The sequence below is a fragment of the Stomoxys calcitrans genome, chromosome 3 (genome assembly GCF_963082655.1).
Source record: "Stomoxys calcitrans chromosome 3, idStoCalc2.1, whole genome shotgun sequence".
Lineage (NCBI taxonomy): Eukaryota > Metazoa > Arthropoda > Insecta > Diptera > Muscidae > Stomoxys > Stomoxys calcitrans.
The window spans coordinates 30292111-30317513 of record NC_081554.1 but is presented as its reverse complement, the minus strand read 5'-3'; the positions used below and the strand labels follow the sequence as shown (position 1 = coordinate 30317513).

The 25403-nt window shown below is 37.7% G+C and overlaps 2 protein-coding genes and 1 long non-coding RNA gene across 3 annotated transcripts in view; 1 reads left to right on the top strand and 2 right to left on the bottom strand.

The window, feature by feature from the left end:
- LOC131995768 (uncharacterized) overlaps nt 1-25403 on the bottom strand; it is a 151801-nt gene that overhangs the window by 64717 nt on the left and 61681 nt on the right. The gene's annotated exons all lie outside the window — the stretch shown is intronic.
- Nucleotides 540-2503, top strand: LOC131995766 (putative nuclease HARBI1). The gene is made up of 4 exons (XM_059364796.1): nt 540-978; nt 1034-1366; nt 1424-1568; nt 1631-2503. Exons 1-4 carry the CDS (start codon nt 751-753, stop codon nt 2020-2022), a joined length of 1098 nt encoding a protein of 365 aa, XP_059220779.1. The 5' UTR covers nt 540-750; the 3' UTR covers nt 2023-2503.
- LOC131995767 (uncharacterized) lies at nt 2616-4684 on the bottom strand. Its single transcript, XM_059364797.1, has 6 exons — nt 4473-4684; nt 4211-4409; nt 3392-3580; nt 3117-3332; nt 2928-3058; nt 2616-2747 (listed from the first exon to the last, which is right to left on the bottom strand). Exons 2-6 carry the CDS (start codon nt 4406-4408, stop codon nt 2741-2743), a joined length of 741 nt encoding a protein of 246 aa, XP_059220780.1. The 5' UTR covers nt 4409; nt 4473-4684; the 3' UTR covers nt 2616-2740.

The window sequence follows — 25403 nt, the reverse complement described above, 5'->3', positions numbered from 1 at the left end:
AACTTCAGCAAAATCGGATAATAAATGTGGCTTTTATGGGCCTAAGACCCTAAATCAGCGGATCGGTCTATATGGGGGCTATATGAAGATATAGTCCGATATAGCCCATCTTCGAACTTAACCTGCTTGTGGACACAAAAAGAATCTGCGCAAAGTTTTAGCTCAATATCTCTATTTTTATACCCGTCACCGTAGGGGTGCAACACATCGAAATATCAATATCCGACCCTACAAAGTATATATATATCGGATCGTCGTAAAATTCTAAGACGATTTAATGACCACCGGTCCGTCCGTCTATTGTAATCACTCTACAGCTTTCAAAAAATGAGATATTGAGCTGAAATTTGGCACAGATACTTCTTTTTGATGCACGCTGGTAAATTTCATGAACGGAACAAATCGGACCATATTTGGATATACCTGCTTTATAGACCGATCTCCCGATAAAGGGTCTAAAGCCCATTAAAGCTTTATTTTTCAACAGTTTTCGCTGAAATTTGAAACAGAGTATTATCTTAAGCCTCCTGATATCTGTACCGGAATTCTGTAAAGTGTTTTAACGAACATCGTTTCGTTAAAAAGCGATAGCAGAAAAATTAACGAATATGGTATTCAGTACCCACTTTTAGCGATAATCGACATCGTTAAAATCAGCTGTTTTCTTTAACGAAAAGAAAATCGAGAACTAAACGACGGAAAATTATTTGGTGTTTATTTTAACAAAGCAAATAAAGATAATTATTTACAATGGCTTTAGAGTATTTGGCTCTTGATTTATCGCAAACAATTTTCGATACGAGTGTTCAACCAATAAACAGGCGTGCTTTTCGTAATATGGAAAACCCATTTGAATTAAGCGAGAAAGATTTTAAAAAGCTCTACCGACTTACTCCGGAATCGACCCAAGAACTAATCCACCAACTTGATGGAGACTTAAGAGGCTCAAGAATAACTGCTTTGTCCACAGAGAAACAGGTAAGGTATATGCATAAAAAGGCAACATAAAAAAAGTATATTTTTTTATATTTAGGTTCTCGCAGCTCTTCGGTTTTTTGCAACTGGATGCTACCAACGACCTGTAGGGGAGCAATGGGGCATATCCATGAGTCAGCCTTCAATAAGTCGATGCATACATCGTGTGACAAATGCCATCAACAAAAACTTATATTTTCCTAATGTTAAATTTCCAATGACTCATATTGAACGCCAAGCTGCAAAAGCAACTTTTGCTGCGGCGCCCTCACCTTTTGTGGGAGGTACCATAGGAGCAATAGATTGCTCTCATGTATCAATATTGGCTCCAAAAATTCATGAGGAATCTTATGTGAATCACCACGGTTACCACTCACTAAATGTCCAAATGGTAAACTAGCTTAAAATCCCTGAGTATTGTTGGCCATAACATTGTTTATAAATTTAGATATGTGATCCAAAGTTGAAAATTCTGAATGTGAATGCCAAATTCCCGGGAGCTCGGCATGATTCGTATATTTGGAGTTCATCGGCGGTCCGTAGAGTAATGCAGAGAAGTTTCGAAAATGGACAACACAACATGTTTTTAATTGGTTGGTGATTTGGTTTATGTTTATGAAAGTTACCTAAAACTTATATTTGTATTTATATACAGGTGATTCTGGGTACCCGTTAGAGCCATGGCTAATGACACCCCTTCCAAACCAACCAGCGGGTAGTCCCAAATTTCGGTACAATGAGGCTTTATGCAAATCACGTAACCCCGTTGAAAGACTTTTTGGAGTACTGAAAGGGATGTGGAGATGCTTATCGCGTCAAAGAACCCTTTTGTATGAGCCGGCATTTGCAGGAAAGATAGTAAACGGGTGCGCGGCGCTCCACAACATATATCTTGCCCATACAAGAGAAAACGTTGTGGAGGAGTTTTTGGAGTACGAATTTTTAGAGTACGAATTAGATCAGCACGATAATAGCACTACGACAACCAATTCAACATCAGTGGCGAAGCGCATCCAAGACCGCTTAATTACAAATTTCTTTACATAAGTCTGTGGGCAATTTTTTTTTTTTCAAAACATCTACGTCTGAACGGCAAAAAAAATGTGGAAATTAATCCCACCTTTTATCTGTTGATCTGAGCAGTATAAAATATTCTGCACATTTGCAAAGGAGAGCATATGAACATATAAGTGTACTGTTAACGAGATATAGGTTTTATTTCTATCCTGTATACTAGATATGTCAGTAAAATAATGCCAGTACATTTATGCACAAAACGGTACTCCGGTTTCCTCCAAGTTTTAGTTAACTTTTCCCATTAAAACGTAATCATTTCTATTATTCTTACAAAGTAAAGGTAGTAATAAAAATTGGCCAATGTGAAACTTTTGAAATATCGTTTAAGAATTGGCTATGATGGGCTAAAGATAAATACAAAAATAAATACAAATGAAATATTTTTTTATATTATTTTTATTATTATATTATAAAAAATATAAAAAAATAAACATAAAATATTACAAAATTATATCAATTCAGTCTTTTTTTGGGATTTTATACAAGTTATGTCTTTTAGATTAGCTACATGAAGGAAATGTTTTTTCTTATATAAATATACATAAATACAAATAAGTACAAAAATTTATCAGTTAATTTTTTTTTTTTTTGTATTATATACAAGTTTTGTCTATTTATACTATATTAATTGTAAAAACATGAAGGTAACACATGGACAATTTACAGACTCTAGCGAAACCTGTCATTTTCATTGTCTGAAAGTAAGATAATAAAAAACGTGCTAAGTAGTAGTAGACGAATAATTCGAGGTGTTACAAATGGAATGACGAAATTAGTATACCCCATCCTATAGTGGAGGGTATAAATATTAATGACAAACTGGATAAAGGTTATGTCAAAAGGTTTTTCATTTTGAGTGTAAAACGAATACTTACAGCTTGTTTATCGATAGGGCCAAGTTATTAAATGCATCAGCTACTGCATTCAAACCAGTTCCCAAGGTTTTAATAGCGTCCGCCATCACCTTGCCGTTTTCAGCATTTGCTGCAGCACATTCAGCTAATATCTTGTTACAAAAATAAGAAGTAAGAAAGTGTGTACATATAAATTCAAAGCAAAAATACCTTCAAACTTTCTGCATGCTTGTTAGCAATGTCCAAAAATTGTTTTTGAATATCATTCTCTAAAGCCTTTTTTGGCATCCGGCTCCTTGGCGTCTTCTTCGCTGTTGTTGGAGTTGCAAATGGAGTCTCACATTTATATTCCAATGTGGCTTCAAATTCTGATGGTGGAATATGAAGACAGATGTCTTCTCCATCTTCCATGCGGAGTTGCAGAGCCTTATTAAAAAATATATACAAATTAATTCGGTTTCGTAAAGAAAAATAATTAATTTTACTTCCTCTGCAGGAACGTTTTCTTTAACTTCGTCGTGGCCCTCTATATAACATTTCCCGATTAGAGAAATTACGCGCTTTTCCAGTTCCGTTACAGGCTCCTCCGAAAGAGGATGGTTTCCTGTAAGGGCCATCTGCTTCTTTCGCTCTCGAACTTTCACACTGGTTCTGCTTTTCAAGTCAGCCCATACCTGCAAGAACAAATTGAATAAAAAACAAGCAAAACCGTAATAAGTTCGGCGAGGTCGATCTTCGGATGCCCACCATCACGGGTAGCTACAATCAATTATGATCCGATTTTTCAATTATGATATGATCCAACAATCGTTAAAAAAAAATATCTTGCAGAGTACGACCGTGACGTTTCAAAAGCCGACGTTTGTGAGCCGATTTGGAGCAAACATGAACCAAACCTTTTGCGGAAGCTAAAATTCGTGTTGAAACTTTTGGCATTATATTATTTGCAAAAGTCTCCTTGCTGTTCCATGGCATAATTTATCGTATGGCTTCCTTGTTTTATATAAGCTCCTTGTTGTTGTAGCTACATTTCTGTGTGTGGAGGTAGCGACTCTCGTCAAGCTCCATAGGTTAACAATCTTGCTCCGGTCCATTGGACCGATCGCCACGGGAAGGCCATTGCTTTTTTAAAAGCGATAAGTCGAGTATCATACGCACTAATTATTTAAGTAAGAGCCGGTGCCGCCAAGCCTCTCACGGAGACTCTCCACTCGATACCGCTGATTGTCTCCCTTTTGGTTGCGTTTAATTACGTGTGCTGAGCATTCTATAAAAGCGTTTAAGCGACTTGAACAGATATTTACCTTTTGCCATTGGTCAATGGTTTTAAATGCCCCACCAAGACCATTCAAATTGTCACTTAACTCAGCCCATTTTTGTTCATTTTCCTGTTTGCCATGGAGCTTAGCAAATTTCCCTCCGGCAAAAACAGGGTTTTGGGTCATAAAGTCTACCATTGCATTCAATTGCTCACCGGAGGCACGGCTTCTTTTAGACGCCATTCTACAAAAATTATATATGAATATACAAATGTTCCTGATTAATTTATTTTTTCATTTTACATACCTTTTTATTTATTTTTTTTTTTAATAAAATAGGAGTTTAGATTTGTCAGTCTAGAAGAATTATTTATTGTTTTTGTCTATTCCTCTTTGTGCTTTTCTTTTTATGGGTAGAGTTACCAAATAAAAAAAAACGATATCGGTTTCTGTTAACTAGGAATTAGAGAATAACATAATCGTTAGTGCAAACAATTTTTTTTTCGATAAATTTAACTAAACGATTTTCGTTAATAGTTACAGAATTCCACTACTGATCTAGATATGGCTCAGTCCGGACTATATTTAGGTATAGCTGCCATATAGACCGATCTCCAGATAAAGGGTCTAAAGTCAATAAAAGCTTTATTTTTCAACCGATTTCGATGAAATTTGAAACAGAGGATTATATTAAACCTCCTGATGTCTGACCTAAATATGGCTCAGATCCGACTATATTTAGGTATAGCTGCCTTATATACCGATCTGCCGATATAGGTTCTGAAGCCCATAAAAGCATTATTTATTGCCCGATTTTGATAAAATTTGAAACAGAGGATTATCTTAAGCCTCCTGATATCTGAACCAAATATGGTTCAGATCGGACTATATTAAGATATAGCAGCCATATAGACCGACCTGAGATAAATGCCCATAAATGCTTTATTTTTCAACCGATTTCGCTGAAATTTGAAACAGTGGGTTATCTTAAGCCTCCTGATATCTGACCTTAATATGGATCAAGTTGGACTATATTTAGCTATAGCTGCCATATAGACCGATCTCCAGATAAATGCTAATATGGTTCAGATCGGACTATATTTACATATAGCTGCCATATAGACCCATCTGCCGATAAAGGGTCTGAAGCCCCTAAAAACTCTATTTATTACCCGTTTTCGCTGACATTTGAAACAGAGGGTGATCTTAAGCCTCCTGATATCTGACCTTAATATGGATCAAGTTGGACTATATTTAGCTATAGCTGCCATATAGACCGATCTCCAGATAAAGGGTCTAAAGCCAATAAAAGCTTTATTTTTTAACCAATTTCGCTGAAAATTGAGACATTGAATAGTTTTACACCTCCCAACATAGGACCCAAATATGGTTTAGATCGGACTATATTTAGATATAGCTGCCATATAGACCGATCTGTCGATAAAGAGTCTGAAGCCCCTTAAAGGCCTATTTATTACCCGTTATCGCTGAAATTTAAAACAGTGGGTAGTCTTAGTTCTCCCCACATCCATCCCAAATATGGTTCGGATCGGACCATATTAAGATATAGCTGCCATACAGACCGATATCACGATAAAGGGTCTGAAGCGAATAACAGCTTTATTTTTTATCCAATTTCGCTGAAATTTGGAACAGTAAGTAGTTTTAGGCCACCCGCTATCCGATCGATTAGATATAGCTGTCAAATAGACCGATGTGCCGATTAACGGTCTAAAGCTCATAAAAACTTTATATATTACCCGATTTTGTTGAAATTTGAAATACAATGTCCAACAGTGACTTATATTTATTTGCCCACCCAATATCCGTGTCGAATTTGGGTGCATAAGTTATCCAATTTCCATCGGATTGTGACGAAAGGGGTTTTCATTTATATCCGAGGTGGTGGGTATCCAAAGTTCGGCTCGACCTTTTGATTTGTTAAAGACTGCAGCTTGATTTCAACAGACTGACGGACAGACGACGGACATGGCTAGATCGTCTTAGGTGATTCTTGATCATATATACTTTATATGGTCGGAAATGGATACTTTATATGGTCGGAAATGGATATTTCGATGTGTTGCTAACGGAATGACAAAATGAATATACCCCCATCCTTCGGTGGTGGGTATAAAAACTCGTTTAAAAATGTTCTCTTTTGAAAAACCTCTTTCAACTTTTGTGGAAGAATTTGTCATTGACTTCATATCTTTAGGGAAAATCTCATTTGAAATTGACATTCAATTTTTGTTTTGAGTTTAACCAACCTTCATCAAAAGTCCAAATCATTTACCGGTTTTTAAAAAAGTCGTTTTTTTTAACAAATTCTAGGAAAATTACGGTGCTTCCCTCAACCTAGATATTGTTTTTCTCTAACAAGAAAGCTATACCTGAACTTACAGTTTTTCCACATATGTAGCATTCTCTGCGTTTACAAAGATTTCCAAACAAAGACATGCATATTCATTAATGCAAGGAATTATCTCCATAGAACCTAAAGATTCGTACTCGTAGCTAATCATAATTTTAACCGCAATGACATTAACTATTCAATCTCATTCCTAATCAGCTTTTCAATGCTGTGGGACTGCATGCAGACGACAAGTGGTACGTATAACTCTGACTTCAGCAATGGTTGGTTTAATGAATTAAACATTCAATATTTACGTTAATGTTGTTGTTTTTTTTTTTCACAAAAAGAAACACTTCAGCCTCATGACGCTGTGTTGCAGAAGCCTCATAATTATTGAATAATTCTCAACTACTTGTGGTGATGTAAAAGGAAAAGATTATTTGCAATGCAACTTTACAACAGATCGTATACTACGATTGATTGGTTATTGGCTGCTTGCAAGTTGTTTGGTTGGTTGGTTGGTTGTTTGTTTGTGATTACTTCTGCGAGATAAGATGTGAGAAATGTTTGTTTGAATCTCTAATGAGATGCTGCCAAAGAGTTGTAATTCATAACGATCCTGAGAACAAGCAAATATGAAAATCACACACAATACTTGTAGAGAGAGAACTTTGCAGTGTGTGTGTGTACGCATGCGCAGTACAGCAAGTGTTTGTTGAATATGCGTAGACACTAGCAAATCGTAGTGTTTGTGATATTTAACATACGTTGAGCGGACACAAAAAAAACCTAAAACATTTCCTGCAAACATGACAATGTGCTGATGATGCCACATTTTGGTTTAGTCCTTAGTCCATTGCTGATACTTTGCCAAAGGAATACTCAAAGGGGGTAGAAACTCAAGGTGCTGCTTGACTCTGTATAAAGAGTTCTTCTGTTGCCGCTTTAGTGTTTAAATACACAAATGCACTCGGGTGCGTACATCAAATGATTAATGGCTCTTCAATGACATCGAATAGCTGCGCTGACGTGCCACTTGCATCAACTACAACAACCATGGCTGCATAAGCCAGCCAGCCAGCCAGTCAGTCAGCAATGGAAAAAAATGTTGCATATTAAGTGACAAACTACTGCAAAATAAAAAACAAATCATTGATTATTGATTTCCAAAGACACACACACACACACAGAGACATACACTCACGCAAACGCATGCACTTTTCGACGGCCATATCTACAAAAGTGACAGGCCGCAAAAAACAACAGCATTGAACGACCAACAACTAAAGAAAGACATACAGAAAATTGCATACAAGCTTTTAATGCCGCAAAACCGAACATCAGCTAAAGCTGGAGGGAAACTCAAGAAATGAAGAAAAAACAAATCACATAAAAAACAGCTGGTAGGGTGACAAACACCGAATTAGAGGAACCACCCAAGTATCATAGGAACTAGGCCATAATATATTTGGGAATTTGCATCTGAAATGTTTCCTTAATATTACGAATTAGCTGAACCCGGTCCGCTCCGCTGCATCTTCATTAACATCGCGCGTAAAATATTGGTTGCCCAAAAAGTAATTGCGGATTTTTCATATAGTCGGCGTTGACAAATTTTTTCACAGCTTGTGACTCTGTAATTGCATTCTTTCTTCTGTCAGTTATCAGCTGTTACTTTTAGTTTGCTTAAGAAAAAAAGTGTAAAAAAAGTATATCTGATTAAAGTTCTTTCTAAGTATTATTAAAAATGCATTTACGTTCTTTTAAAAAATCCGCAATTACTTTTTGGGCAACTCAATATGTTTTTTTACTTAATACCGTATGTATCTCCCTAGAATTTTTTCTTTATTTTTTCCCAAATACTTTTACTTGTTTTTTTTTTATTAAATCCACTTTTTATGATGTCCGTTTTTCCGTTGGCTACCTGTTGGGGACGATTTTGTAGCAGAAACCACATTTGTGAGGAGTCATCAATTTGGAAGTTTTGAAAATTTTGCAGAGCAAACGTGCTTACTCAGGTATATAGTCACCGTTAAATAAGATACGCTCATTCATAAATGAAAAAAAGACGTTGATCGATTTGTGTCATTCAACAAATTTAGAGAAACCCTAACAACGGCAAGGCATTTTCATTCAAGTTATTAAATACAATACATATCATTCAAGAAGAGCTCTTTTAACACGTATGACAACAAGAAACCCTGGCCCAGTTTCAAGCACCATCAAGAAAATGCAACGTGATAATTGTTAATGGCTCATTAAGTGAACGGAGCCGCATGTCCTTGAAAAACCACGTCATTGGACCAAATTATCTTGCCTTCTTTTGAGTATCCTTCCGAATTTTGTCCAGTAGGTTTCAACTTATTCCGGAAGCTTATCGGAATCGGCGCTGGCCGTGCTATTCTAAACCTAATGTAGCGATGCTCAGAGAAAGAGTGTTCCTTGGAGACCCTACAATCCTGAACCTCATCGATTAGATTTTCCGAACATATCGTCACATCGAATATCTCCTCCCTAATCCTATTAACAAATTATTAGTGTTATTAGGCCAATATTAAGTGTTATCAAGTCGTTAGTATTCAAAAACTCTGCCAGGGCTTGGCCCCGAAATGTGGAGAGAGTTCGCATCGGACCCTATTAGTACCTCGTTTCCTGTCTGTTTTGCTTTCCTCACCAGCCAGTGCAGCTCCGACGTGGGTGGCGGTGTCGGAGAGTTGAAAGGCAGATAAAGTGATGCCAGGTATGCTCCACCGTCTCACTGTCTCACCACTGTTGCATCTGACGTTGACAACTCTGGGGAAAATATATAATTAAAATTTTTATGACAAATAATGCAGGTCCTCGGCCGAGTACCAATGTTAACATAGAATAATTGGTGGATGATATGGTCTATGCAATGGCAAGGGTAGCCGAGATCGTTTTGGATATCGCATTCGGATATCAACCGAAGGAATCTTCGTATATTCAGCGATAGTTAGGAGGAACTTCTATCTCAGGTACAGCTTCAAGATCCAAGGTATTCGACCGATGTAGAGATAGTCTACTGCGGCTAAAAGGGAGCCATTACTTTTTTTTATTAAATCCACTTTTTATGATGTCCGTTTTTCCGTTGGCTACCTGTTGGGGACGATTTTGTAGCAGAAACCACATTTGTGAGGAGTCATCAATTTGGAAGTTTTGAAAATTTTGCAGAGCAAACGTGCTTACTCAGGTATATAGTCACCGTTAAATAAGATACGCTCATTCATAAATGAAAAAAAGACGTTGATCGATTTGTGTCATTCAACAAATTTAGAGAAACCCTAACAACGGCAAGGCATTTTCATTCAAGTTATTAAATACAATACATATCATTCAAGAAGAGCTCTTTTAACACGTATGACAACAAGAAACCCTGGCCCAGTTTCAAGCACCATCAAGAAAATGCAACGTGATAATTGTTAATGGCTCATTAAGTGAACGGAGCCGCATGTCCTTGAAAAACCACGTCATTGGACCAAATTATCTTGCCTTCTTTTGAGTATCCTTCCGAATTTTGTCCAGTAGGTTTCAACTTATTCCGGAAGCTTATCGGAATCGGCGCTGGCCGTGCTATTCTAAACCTAATGTAGCGATGCTCAGAGAAAGAGTGTTCCTTGGAGACCCTACAATCCTGAACCTCATCGATTAGATTTTCCGAACATATCGTCACATCGAATATCTCCTCCCTAATCCTATTAACAAATTATTAGTGTTATTAGGCCAATATTAAGTGTTATCAAGTCGTTAGTATTCAAAAACTCTGCCAGGGCTTGGCCCCGAAATGTGGAGAGAGTTCGCATCGGACCCTATTAGTACCTCGTTTCCTGTCTGTTTTGCTTTCCTCACCAGCCAGTGCAGCTCCGACGTGGGTGGCGGTGTCGGAGAGTTGAAAGGCAGATAAAGTGATGCCAGGTATGCTCCACCGTCTCACTGTCTCACCACTGTTGCATCTGACGTTGACAACTCTGGGGAAAATATATAATTAAAATTTTTATGACAAATAATGCAGGTCCTCGGCCGAGTACCAATGTTAACATAGAATAATTGGTGGATGATATGGTCTATGCAATGGCAAGGGTAGCCGAGATCGTTTTGGATATCGCATTCGGATATCAACCGAAGGAATCTTCGTATATTCAGCGATAGTTAGGAGGAACTTCTATCTCAGGTACAGCTTCAAGATCCAAGGTATTCGACCGATGTAGAGATAGTCTACTGCGCCTAAAAGGGAGCCATTACTTGTCCCTGTGCTGGGTACCAGGGTATAAGGACATAGAAGGAAAGGAGAAAGGTGAAATGCTGGCGTGGCAAGGGGTGAATCTGCCAATGATGTCGGTAAGGGACGGGTATCCACCTCTCTCGGGATTCTTCTACATGCTTGAGGTGCGATACATGGAATGACGCCGTAGGCTGTGAGCAGACTAAAACGACTTTGGGATGAATGATCGAAACGTAATGCTTGCCAGCTATTATCTTTGGAGAAAGTGCATCGGAGCGGCATAATAGAAACAAGTTAAGTACGCATTTAACCCGCATGGATATCAGAAATGATGATATCTTTGGATAGTGTCATAGCACTGACATTCCGGAAGATAGCTTTCATTTCCTTTGCCAATATCCAGCTTTATGTCGTAGTAGAAATATTGGGTTGCCCAAAAAGTAATTACAAATTTTTCATCTAGTCGGCGTTGAAAAATTTTTTCACAGCTTGAATAGAATATTTGGATCTTTCTTCTTTCAGGCACCTGAGGAGCTTGGAGGGGTAGGTGCAGTCATACTCAAGGACTTCTTACTATCGTCCAAATGGTATGAGAAAGTGCCTTGACGGACCGTCTGAAGTAGAGGAGATGGAGTCAAACGAAGACTTTGCGTCTGACGGAGAGAGAAGACTGAGGAATCACTATGGGCCACATAAGGCCACAGCGGATATCAAGTCAATGTTTTGGTACCATCCTCTCCAACCTATCCTAACCTACATTCGTAACAAATTTCATGATAACAGCTTTAGCCGTTTGGGCTGGGCGATGAACAGTCAGCCAGTCAATCGGTTAGTTAGTCAATCAGTCACGCAATTTGTTTATAATATATATTATATTATTATTTATATATTTGTTTATTATATTATATATTTGTTCCCTTAATATAAAGAAATAGCTGAACCCGGCCCGCTCCGCTGCGCCTTCATTAACAAAAATATATTGGTTGCCCAAAAAGTAAATGCGGATTTTTTAAAAGAAAGTAAATGCATTTTTATTAAAACTTAGAACTTTTTTTACACTTTTTTTCTAAGGCAAGCTAAAAGTAACAGCTGATAACTGACAGAAGAAAGAATGCAATTACAGAGTCACAAGCTGTGAAAAAATTTGTCAACGCCGACTATATGAAAAATCCGCAATTACTTTTTGGGCAACCCAATATATAGATTGTGGTAGATTCTTAGTCAGCCGTACTTTTAGCCATATTTCCTCAACCTAGAAGAAGTCTCGCAGGATTTGAACCCAGGTGGCCTCCCCAATATACAAAGAAATTTTATCAAAATTTATCAAGACTGGTGATTAAGGACAGACCATATTTGCAATCGCATAGAGCTGAACAGTTTTGATCGTCCTCAAGGCACAAAAAGTTTAACCAATGGCTTGTAGACCCAACAAGCCGACTAAATTGGTAGCAGGGTGTTTTGCAAATAAGCAAACAGCCAATACGAAAATGCATAAATTATAGTTTAAGAGGAACAAAACAAAAACAAGAGAAACAAAACAAAAAAAAAAAAAAACAATCACAACATAAAAATGCAAAACACACAAAGATATACAGACGACAATTTCAATAAATGCAGATGGCGTCCAAGTGGTGTCTCATAAAATGATTCAATGGCTGCCACAGGTTTTGCAATAGCAACGGCACAGAACCAAAAAAAAAAAAAAAAAAACAACCATACAAAGGCGACAATGCGGAATCATGAGTAGAAGGGAGGAAAAAGGAGTCCATCAGTCTCCTAGGCTGATGGAGGTTCCAAGGGGACCGGAGGCCGTATGTATGAGAAGTCTGTCTACGACAACGACTACGACGACGACTAATAACAGTCATTCTTGGGAGACGACTGTCACTACTGCCTGAGATTCATCGCTAAGTTGGAGATGCTGATGAAGCCGCATGAAGAACAACATGAAGATGGAGTTGTAGATGATTGTTGGGTAAATATGCACATTCACATGGAACGAACGTTGCGCGATGATATGCCATCTACATCGAAATGAAGCCACAAAAACAAAGCCAATGCCACAAACACCTAAATAACTTCGAGTAGGCCAACAGAAGGTTTAGGAAGCAAGCAAAAAAAAAAAAAAAACATGCATAACTACGTTTAAACTTGGCTTTCTTTTGCACCTTGCAATGTAAATTTTGTGTTGTTGGTGCAAACAGTCCAACTTGGTCCAAGCGTATGTCGCCGCTTGCTGGTCACAGCCAAATGGTTGCCACAAAAAAAAAAAAAAAAACACAACAAAAAACTTGATTGATTGGTTGGGGTGCCAGCAGCCAAAGTCAAAGTATTTGTTGTATGGTCCTTGTACAGATGCACAAAAAGAAATAAGCAGACCGACAGACAGACGGACGGACGGATGCCCATACAAATGGTCCGGAGAAACTCAAGGAGATTGGTTTGGCTGCTTCTCCTTTTTTTTCATTTTTATGTCGTTTTATTTTGCATTTACAGATGCAAAAAAGAGTCAGACATGCAAAAACGTTTTTGCTACAAACAAAAAAAACTCGATTGCAGATTGGTTGCTTGGCAAGATAGGCTTTTATGGCGAGTTTTAATAGGCTCTCTTTGAGCTTTGGAAGGAGTTTTGCATTTTCTCGCCATATTGGATTTTTTTTTCTTCTGCGGTATGTTTTGGAATGTTGGCGATGATTTTAGGTAAAAGGAAAAAATAAAGAAATTTTTATTTTGATAAACAAAAACACACTGAAAGAAATGATGCCAGCTATCAACTATTAAATTTTAAAAATTTTCTTTTCATTTCATTTCAAAAATGTGATCTGAGCAGAACATAATGCTGTTGACATACGTAGAACACAGGCTCTGCTTCAGCGCTGACCTACCAAGTGTATCGAAAACCTCAACAAGTCTTAAGGAATTCTTTCCTACAGAAGCGATGTGTTTGGGTACTCAGGAGACTACATAGCAGTTGTTGCTGAACTCTCATTTGAGGAACTATTGGGTTGCCCAAAAAGTAATTGCGGATTTTTCATATAGTCGGCGTTGACAAATTTTTTCACAGCTTGTAACTCTGTAATTGCATTCTTTCTTCTGTCAGTTATCAGCTGCTACTTTTAGCTTGCTTAAGAAAAAAGTGTAAAAAAAGTATACTTGATTAAAGTTCATTCTAAGTTTTATTAAAAATGCATTTACTTTCTTTTAAAAAATCCGCAATTACATTTTGGGCAACCCAATATAATCTACATTACTAAAGTCAGGTGGATTACTTGAAACGGTAGCTACCTGCTAGGATTCAAAAGCGAAGGGAATGGCTCCGCCACTAGACCCGAGAAGCTCTGTGTAAATGGATTATGCGGTAGGATTGGGCTCAGAGTAGGGGCTAGCAGTAAAGAGGCAAACTAAGGCTACTTCGACAGCAGAAGCTGGGAATGTATGTGAGGAGGAATCATTTACATCGTTAGTGTCCAGCCCACTGTGGAAAACTTATGTCGTAAAGTGGTCAACAACCGGCTGTTGGTGACGAACTCAAACACCGCCGTCAAAAAAAAGTATTTGCGAACTCCAACATAAACCGCTGTTATGATACTGGTAGCTTTACCAAACTCCATGGTGATACGAGCAAAGTTCGGCCGGACCGAAACTGGAGATCCCACCACCATGGATCCTGTTAAAAATTAATAAAATTTTTTTCTACATACCAAACTTCTGTCAAACCAGCAAATATTTAAGGATTGGGAGCCGAACAAGGATGATCGAGAGACCGGTTTGCATGGGACCTTTATCAGCTTATAGACTAATTTGAACCGTATTTGGCACAGTTATTGGAAGTCATAACAGAAAACCGCATGCAAAATTTCAGCCAAATCGGGCAAAAATTACGGCTTGTTAGGACTACAGAAGTCAAATCGGGAGATCGGTTTATATGGGAGCTATATTAGGTTATAGACCGATTTGGTCTCAAAGGCTCAAGAATCAGGAGATCGATTTATATGAGAGCTATATCAGATTATGGACCGATTTGAACCGAAAGTTTAACCAAATCGGACAAAAATTGTGGTTATCAAGGGCTCAAGAAGTCAAATCGGGAGATCGGTTTATATGGGAGCTATATCAGGTTGTAGACCGATTAGGACCGTATTTGGCACAGTTGTTGGAAGTCATAACAGAACACTTCATGCAAAATTTCAGCCGAATCGGACAAAAATTGTGGCTTGTAAGGACTCAAGAAGTCAAATCGGAAGATCGGTTTATATGGGAGCTATAGCAGGTCATAGACCGATTAGGACTGTAATTGGCACAGATACCGGAAGTTCTAAAAAAATGCAGTTGTTGAAAGTCATAAAGGAACGCCATATATAAAATTTTAGCCTAATCGGACAAAATTTGTGGTTATCTTGGGCTCAAGAAGTCAAATCGGGAGATCGGTTTATGTGGGAGCTATATCAGGTTATAGACCGATTAGGACCGATTAGGACCGATTTTGTCCGATTTCAGTCAAATCGGACAAAAATTGAGGCTTGTAAGGACTCAAGAAGTTAAATCGGGAGATCGGTTTATATGGGAGCTATACCAGGTTATAGACCGATTCGGACTGTACTTGGCACAGATGTTGGAAGTCCTAAGAAAACACTACATGCAAAATTATAGCTAAATCGGACAAAAAGTATGGTGTCCAGCGGCTCCAGATTTCAAATCGGGAGATGGGTGTATATGGGAGCTATATCAAGTTATAGACCTATTTGGAGCGGACTTGACACAGTTGTTGAAAGTCCCCACATGCCCTACACATGCCATCTCTTGCCACACCGATCGATTTTGAATAAGTGAGCTCGCAGTCCTATGTGTCCCGTTATGACACCAAAAGCTATACTGACCTCCTTCTTACTTTCTTCCTGTAAAAGCCTCATCCTCTCACGATCAGGATTACCCCATGGGATTTTCGCCGTCCTATCAACTGCTTCGCTGTTCCACAGTGTTACATGAGCGATCGTCGCCTACGTCCTTATCTCGGACTGCGTCGACTCAAAAGCTTTCGGGTTAACCAAGTTTAACGACTGCAATTCTTTGGCCTTCAGCGTCAATGGGATTTTCGCCGTCCTATCAACTGCTTCGCTGTTCCACAGTGTTACATGAGCGATCGTCGCCTACGTCCTTATCTCGGACTGCGTCGACCCAAAAACCTTCGGGTTAACCAAGTTTTTCGACGGCAATTCTTTGTCTTCACCGCAAATCGTTTGACTTTTCATTCTCCCTTACTCGGTTATGGCCCGGCATCCAAACGATGCAGATTTTGCCATACTCAGAGAAGGCGTTAATCTTCTTCTTACACTTGCGTTAATGGTTATTATTGCCCTTATAGCAATATTATTTTCCTTAAAGATGTTCACATTCAGCTTCCTAGCGTTTGTACAACACCACGTCACGCTTTCCGTGATTGCCCAGATCTCTACCTGCAGGACGGTATTATGATCAGGAAGTCTAAAACAAATCTTAGTCCCTAGGTCCATAATTTAGAGATTGGTTTTCGAACACTGTTACAACTCTTTCGAGTTGTTCTAAAAATACTTAATAACTTCCTAGCTAATTTTCCTTGACGCCAAAATATGAACACATTTTATATTAGCGCTATATATCTTTGATATATACAGAAAATATATGAAACTAAAAATAAACTTAATTTCCTATTATCGTTCACTCATATCACCACTAACTCTTATCGAAATCAATGTATTGTAGAATGTAAAATTTTTGTATTCTTCATTTACATTTCTCACCTGTACTGTGTCAATATGTGCATATGAGTAAGACCATTATTAGGTGGTTACCACTCCACAACTAAGGGCTACAATGCATTTCAAGCATTTTATGGTGTTATGCACAAGTGTTACGATTTTCATTCCATATTTGCTTGTTTAAATAATTGATAATATTTATTGTAAATATGAAGAATGTATGTCCAAAGTTGGGAGGCAAATATAAACCTTTTGCCCCTTCATAGTTTCCATAGTTCTTATCTAGTCGATGTTGTAAACTTCAGGTGTACATTTCCATTTCTTTCATTTATTTATTTGTTCCACAATCTAAAGAACTCAAATAAGAATTCTTGGAATGGTTTATGCGATGGAAAGAACCAAAATTGAATGATTAATTCATGGCAATTATTATTTAAAGAAATTTTAAAAGGAAAGAAAAAAATGAAAACTAATAAATAAACAAATATTCATATCGCAATGTTATCACTTCTATTCAAATATGACAAGGGTTTGGTTTTTCTAGTGCAGCACGATATCGGTGCAATGGAGAGTTATAAAAAACAGTTCAAATTATTCAACTACTTGAGTGTGATATTCTTTTTTAATATCTTGCTTGGATTTGGTTAAGATTTGGCTTTTCAAAATTATCGGGGGTATTCATATGAATGTTACTAATTAAAATAATTTATCGAGTCTACGAAGTATGTAAACAAATTTTTAAAATGCTCAACATTTTTTTTTTACGTATTCAACAAGGTATTGTTCGGTTTTTTGGCTAAAAAGTTGAAAAAATAACTTTACAAGAAAAACTCTTAAAAAGATTGTGCGTAAGTGTTGTTATTAAAGCATTTGAAGAGCTTCAAGGTTCGCAATTCACTTTCAGTCAAGTCTTCTCCATCGTTCCCACGCCGAACTATGGAGGATTAGTAGCCAGTATTACCGGCTACAGAAATCCCACAGCCAGTTCAAATCTATAGTCAGATCAACATCTAAAGCAATACAGATATTACACAACAGTGAAAGAACAATAATATGAACACTCTTCTCTGGCAACTTCTACAACAAACTACAGACGAAGAATAGAAATCTTTAATACAGGAATAGGATCGATGAAACATATACTACTATACAATTTGTTACATATATCACACAAAGAGCGAAGCGAATTGTTTAATTCGTTATTAGATCTCACTAAAGCTAGTCTAAGAGGTATGTAATGCCGAGTATTTCGTAGAGAAATATTAAACTTTAATTCGCCAGTTAAGAATATGGAATCAATCTGATCACCCAATAATTTCACAATAAATAAGGCTCTAAGCATCAAGCGCCTCCTTTCGAGCGTTGCTAAGTCAATAAGTTTCAAGCGGTTCTCGTAGGGGGGAGGAAATTTAGCCGAATTCCATGGTAAGCCCCAAAGCGCAAAAAGAAGATTTGGTACATGGACTGATTCAATTCTATCTGAGTAGCACTTGTAGAATGAATTCCAAACCACACATCCAATGTAGGCCAGACTAAGCTTGTAAACAAACGCTTGGTCACATAAGGATCATCAAACTCCATGGATCACTATCTTATAAAACCCAACAACGACTTTGCCGTATTGATGCACGAGCCATTGTGCAAATTAAAATGTAATGTACGATTCACAATAAGACCAAGACCAGTAAAGGTATCTACGTTATCTAATTTATAAGAACCTATATAATAGTAACCTTGAATAGGTAATGGATTCTTTCGATTTATTTCGAGATTCTCAGAGATCGCACTATTCCAATGAGCATAAATTGACCACAGGTGTACCCCAGGGCTCTGTTTTTTCCCCTTCCTTTTTTCTTATTTTTATCAACGATCTGTTGGATCAGACTTCGAATTCGATCTACTCATTTGCGGATGACAGTTATCTCTGTCATTCGTACTCATTCGACTATAGGCCGAGTCTTCGAGAGATTGAGATTATGGTTGATACACTCTACCAGGATTTGCTGGCCATATCTGAGTGAAGTCGAATGTATCGAGTAGATTTTAATGCACCGAAGACTCAGTGCTGCTTGTTGTCACACTAACGATTCGCTGACTCATTACGATCATTTTTGTCTATTAACGTTATAAATGTTGAGCAATCAGAAGCTTTTGATGTTCTGGGCATGAAAATATAAAGTGATGCCCGTTGGGCTTAACATGTATTTGAAGTATCGAAAGAAGCATTCAAGTGTTTAGGCTTCCTTAAACGGTATAAGAATAACTTCACAACGTCTGACTTTCTTAACATCTACACCACTTTCATGAGGCCGAAAATGGAATACAACTCATATGTATGGGCTGGAGCTTCAAAATCATGCCTGGAGCTACTAGACCGTGTATAGAGGAGAGCGATGGCTATGTTTGGGGACAGTAGGGTATCCAAATCTATTGAACATTGTCGCAATGAGGGTTGTTTGGTGTTGTTCTATCGATACTCTCATGATGTGTGTTCGTCTGATATTCGTCTTCTTATGTCTGATGTAAGGATGTTTGTCAGGGATACTAGACGCTCCAGGAACTCACACCCGTTTGTAATTGATTGGCCAGTGGAACGCACAATGCATTATAAAGAGAATTCTTATTTCGCCCGAACCGTTCGTATGTGGAATCGACTTCTGGCTAATGTTTTTCCCACCTACTTTGACATCCACTACATTTTTTTCCCCCCTCCAATTCTTAATATCCTTTGGCCAACGCAATGAATTGCTTTCATGGGGGACATTCCCTGCGTGTTGGTAAAAAGCCTGAAAAGAGATAACTTCTTGCGCTTCTTAAGATTAAGCACCATGCCATTTACACTGCAACTCTCCACCAGAAAGTGCAGATCGCTCTGCAAGCACAGTGACCGATCTGGAGAATCACATCATCTGCGAACATTAAAATCCTTGAAGACTGAATAACTGATGGAAGATCATTCAAGTAAAGAACGAACACTAATGATCTAAAAGGGCTGCCCTGTGGAACACCAGAACAAGCAGCTATATCCTTGGAAAGAATATTATTGAGGTAAACTCTCTGTGTACAGTCTTGTAAATAAGAAGCTATACAATTCAAAAGAATAGATGAGAAAACCGTTCATGTCAAGTTTAAACAGTCCTAAATCATGCACCACAGTATCGAAAGCCTTATTAAAATCTGTTTCCATAACCATCATATGCATGACACGTTAGTTCTAATAGTTTGGTCCCTTGCTCCCCTTAATAAGCCGTGTTGGTAGGGTGAAATAACTGGTGTGACAAGATAGGATATCCTACGAGAAACCAGCAGTTCAAACAGCTGTGATATTGCACTTAATTTCGCAATACCCCTATAATTTTCAATAATATATCTCCCACCATTGTTATGTAAATGAATTATATAACTTGACCTCCTGGCCGTAAATGGCTTATATAATTCGTAGGCACAAGATTTAAGAATATTCATCAGTACACCATCCGGCCTGGAACTCTTTAATGACTTTAAACCATTCAGCACCTCATCTTCAGTAAGAATAATTCGTTGGAAATAATTAAAATTATTAATGCCATAAGCATATTTGGAACAGGAAGACAGTTTGGAAAAATTCTCCAAACACATAGCATATCTCCAAATCGTCAGGTCAGATTCCCTCCAATCAAGCTTTATGCACCTAGGGAATTCCCGAACCTTTCTCGGGGGTATTCATATGAATGTTGCTAATTAAAATAATTTATCGAGTCTACGAAGTATGTAAACGAATTTTTAAAAGGCTCAACATTTTTTTTTTTTGTTTACGAATAAATCATGCACCACAGTATCGAAAGCCTTATTAAAATCTGTTTCCATAACCATCATATGCATGACACGTTAGTTCTAATAGTTTGGTCCCTTGCTCCCCTTAAAAAAGCCGTGTTGGTAGGGTGAAATACCTGGTGTGACAAGATAGGATATACTACGAGAAACCAGCAGTTCAAACAGCTGTGATATTGCACTTAATTTCGCAATACCCCTATAATTTTCAATAATATATCTCCCACCATTGTTATGTAAATGAATTATATAACTTGACCTCCTGGAATGAAAATGGCTGGCCGAAAATGGCTTATATAATTCGTAGGCACAAGATTTAAGAATATTCACCGGTACACCATCCGGCCTGGAACTCTTTAATGACTTTAAACCATTCAGCACCTCATCTTCAGTAAGAATAATTCGTTGGAAATAATTAAAATTATTAATGCCATAAGCATATTTGGAACAGGAAGACAGTTTGGAAAAATTCTCCAAACACATAGCATATCTCCAAATCGTCAGGTCAGATTCCCTCCAATCAAGCTTCATGCACCTAGGAATTCCCGAAACTTCCTCTAAGAATTCACAAACTTATAAAATCTACTGGGATTACTGTAACGACAATTCCTCATCCTGATAAGATAATCAGAATAACATCTCATATTCTCAGTGTTGTACTGAGCCCTCGCTCTCGAATAATTGGTATAATTCAATGTAGTATTAAATTTCTTTAAAAGTCTACTTTTGACATTACGTAAGCGTCTGAGATACGGGATAGACCATGCTGGTCACTTTCAGAATTAGGTCTCATTGTGGGAACAGATATTTAGAAAGCACATTATAAGACGAAATTCGCAAATCCATGTCTCAATCAGAAACCCAACTGATGCCAAATAAAATCGAACGCAGCAGATCCAAGTCTTTACTGCCAAAATTATTTCAAGATCCCGTATCCTTTACTGGCAAATCTTTCATCAAATCGCGCCGTAACTGAACTTCAACAGAAAAAGTCGGATTACCATCCCTACTCAGATACCGCAAATGGCAAACATCTACATAAAGAAACGTTCACGTTCGAGGTAAACAACAGGTCCAAAATCCTATACCTTACATTACAAATGTTATTCATCTGAAACCAGCACTGGTCAAAAATGTTCTCCCAGAATGTATCCATATCAGTTGAAGAAACCGCTGTTGAAACAGGCACATAGACAACGGAGTTCTTTTTCGAGACCCTAAATGACATAGTACAATAGTGTAAAGCAGGGATGGGCACATTGACACATTTGAAAATACCAAATTATATTTGTCTGAGGGGCAGTAAAATCCAAACAATCAACTAAGTTATGAGCCTATGTCAAATAACAACAATGTGTCAACGAAGCCACACGAAGTGGCTTAAACTGTATAAGTGCTACTGTTCGTTTTTCCTATGCTCACGATTATTGCCAATCTATGGAGTTGACTACTATAATGCAGAGCAAAGATTTAAGGAATTAAAAAATTTAAGAGCTGCTAATTCTTTGTTATCCTTGCCATGTGTTTTAATATTCACTTCTTTTAATAATGATTTCAAGAAAACAAAGGTAAAAGATCTTTCTTCAAAAACTTTCCACGAGAAAAGTTCTTTAAGATAAAATAACGAATTTTATAGTCATCATTATAAATCTACTCAAAAGCTCCCTCTTAAATTTATGTTATTTTATTTCTCTTATTAAATAAAAAGAATTCCTAATCTTCTATTCACTCCAATAAGAAGGGGTGCGAAAATGAAAAATTAATTTAATCCAAAAATCATTTGTTGCATACAAAGTGCAACATATTGTTGGTGTATTATACTGGCACCATACAAGAATGCCACATCTCATCATTACTAACATCACATGTCTAAGAACGATTTGCGTTAACAAGAAGTGGGCGTTATCTGACTTGCAACCACACCCATTTCATAGAAGTTTATGGCAATTAAGAAAAACAAAAACAGAAAACTAGTTGTAATGCAATGGTATTCATTTATAAAAAGTCATAGGAATAAATTTCAGAGAATAAAAAAAATATATTATGCGGAAATTTCTAGAAATGTTGTTAATGTTGAGACTTGCTTAACTTTTGCAACCATCATAATATATGGAATGGGGAACATTTTGTCATTTCGTTTGGAACACATTGAAATATTCAACTCCGGTCTAGTAAAGAAGTAGCGGAGATCTACATGCCCTGTAGTTATATTGAAGAAGTCAGTTCTTTTTCTAAAACGATGTCTGTCTGTGCGATCATACATCGTAATCTCGGAACAGCTTCGATATGATGGCGTTTGCTTCAATACATAAATATGTATTTACGATTTTGAGGATGTCGGTTCATAAATAGGCTGAATAAAAAGGATCTTTAGGCAAAACAAAATATCTGTACCACGTATGAAGATGATCAGATGAAAATTGCGATTTATATCAATAAGCAACGACGTACAGATGGTTATTCGATCCGCATTCTTAATAATTTGTCCAACTCTTATGCTATAGCAAATGCACCAAGCTATAATACCTGGTAACACATCATTGGCGTAAAGTATAAATATATTGGATTGTCCAAAAGTAATTGCGGATTTTTCATATAGTCGGCGTTGACAAATTTTTTCAACGGCTTGTGACTCTGTAATTGCATTCTATCTTCTGTCAGTTATCAGCTGTTACTTTTAGCTTGCTTTAGAAAAAAGTGCGCGAAATTTTGTTTACATTTGTTTGTTTGGCGTCAATTTTAATATGGAGCCCACAAAGGAGCATTTTCGTCATATTTTACTTTATTATTTCCGTAAAGGAAAAAACGCGGAGCAGGTTGCTAAAAAGTTACGAGATGTGTATGGTGATAAAGCCTTAAAAGGGGGACAGTGTCAAAATTGGTTTCGCAAATTCCGTTCTGGAGATTTTTCACTTAAAGATGAGCCACGTTCAGGTCGGCCAAATGAAGTTGATGATGACCAAATCAAAGCATTAATCGAATTGGATCGTAAGGTGATATGCACCTTAAACGCAATAGTTATGGCGCCAGGCTACAAGTGTTTTATTTCAGGACAAGTAAAAGGGCATTAAGTTCGGCCGGGTCGAACCCTGGATTCCCACCACCTCGGGAATATATTTAATGCATGTGGTCTAATAAATGCATGTCACAAAATTGGTTCATTATTGGTCCCATCCCTTCATCGAACTTAAACTGCCCCAGGACAAAAAACTAATCTGTGTAAATTTTCAGCTCCATATCTCTATTTTTAAAGACTTTGAGTGTGATTTCAACAGACAGACGGATATGGCTAGATCGTTTTAGATTTTTACGACCATCAAGAATATATATATTTTTAGGGTCGGAAATGAATATTTCGATGTGTTTCAAAAGGAATAACAAAATGAATATACCCCCATCCTTCGGTGGCGTTTTCCAGAAGCTAAGTTTATATGGCAGCTATATCCCCAAGTCACAATAGATGACTTGGCGATATACAATAGTTTGAAACCAAGCAATGGTTCTGATTGGTTTTGACTTGGCAAAATCCAGGCTCATCTTGCTTTTCCTTCATCACAAATGTGGATACAAATCTCCCCGCGGTGTCACATGGGTAGCTAACTCTAACATCCATCAATGATAGTGAGCTAAAATGTGGCACGAGTTCACTTGTAGAGCAATAAAAAGTTGGGTTGGGATATCGGGTTAGTTGCCCATCGCTCAGAAAACTTCTAGATATTATTTATTATGAAAAAACGAAGAAGATGAAAAACTAAGCTGATAACCCTCGCAAACGGTTTAAGGACTATGATTTTCGTATCTGCACCTGGAATGTCCGCACTCCTTATAAAGAGGATGCAGTATACGCAATGGCGGATGTATAGGGGAATTATTGGGTTGCCCAAAAAGTAATTGCGGATTTTTTAAAAGAAAGTAAATGAATTTTTAATAAAACTTAGAATGAACTCTAATCATATATACTTTTTTACACTTTTTTTCTAAAGCAAGCTAAAAGTAACAGCTGATAACTGACAGAAGAAAGAATGCAATTACAGAGTCACAAGCTGTGAAAAAATTTGTCAACGTCGACTATATGAAAAATCCGCAATTACTTTTAGGGCAACCCATACAAGGCAGACATTACTGCCATACAGGAAGTACGATGGCTCGTCAACACCGAGTAGTGATGCCCTATTTTATAGCTGCCATGAAACGAGGCATGAATTTGGTGTTTGGGATTTGCGGTTAGTCGGAGACTGATACATCTTTGTCTCTAGGTTTACTCTGGATGAGAGGCTAGCCACTGTCCGCATAAAGGCAAAATTCTTCAACATAGCATTATTTGCGCCCTTGCCCCGACGGAAGATAAGGACGAATAGACAAAGGATATTCTCTACGAGCGTCAAGAAAGAGAATATGATTGCTGACCCGCTCATGATATTAAAATCGTTCTGGAAGATTTTAATGCGAAAATAGGGAAGGAAGACATTTTTGGTCCAACAGTCGGAAAGTTTAGCCTCCACAAGATAACGTCCAGTAATTGGTTGAGGGTGAAATATTTCGCAGCGGCAAAAAACATGGAAGTTTGTAGAACCAGATTTCAACATAAAAATATTCACACAGCCACATGGCTGTCACCCGATCAAAACATGAGGAACACAATTAATTAATGTTATGGTAAATGGAAGGTATTCATCCATCGTGTTAGATGTGCAATCGATCCGTGAAGCGAATATAGATTCGGATCCATTACCTTGTTGCAGCAAAGGTTCGCACCCGTTTAAACATGGCGAGGAAAGTATGATCTGAAACTGCACAGAAGCTGGGCATTGAAAAGCTGCAAACACAACAAAAGGCAGCGGCATACTCCACTCGACTGACCCAACTGCTTGATGAAAGCACTCCTTGTTCCGATGATATAATGGGGCAGTGGCAAACTATTGCCCACTCCATGGAAAAGTGCCGCAAAATCCGTACTTGGGTATCGGAAGCCTCCTCCAAGAAACCCATGGTACGACCAAGAGTGCCCAGATGCTACTGAAGCCAAGAATGCGTCATATGGAGCAACCCCGCAATCAGTAGCAACGCGCCAGATGAAGAAGAGGTATCGGGAGAAAA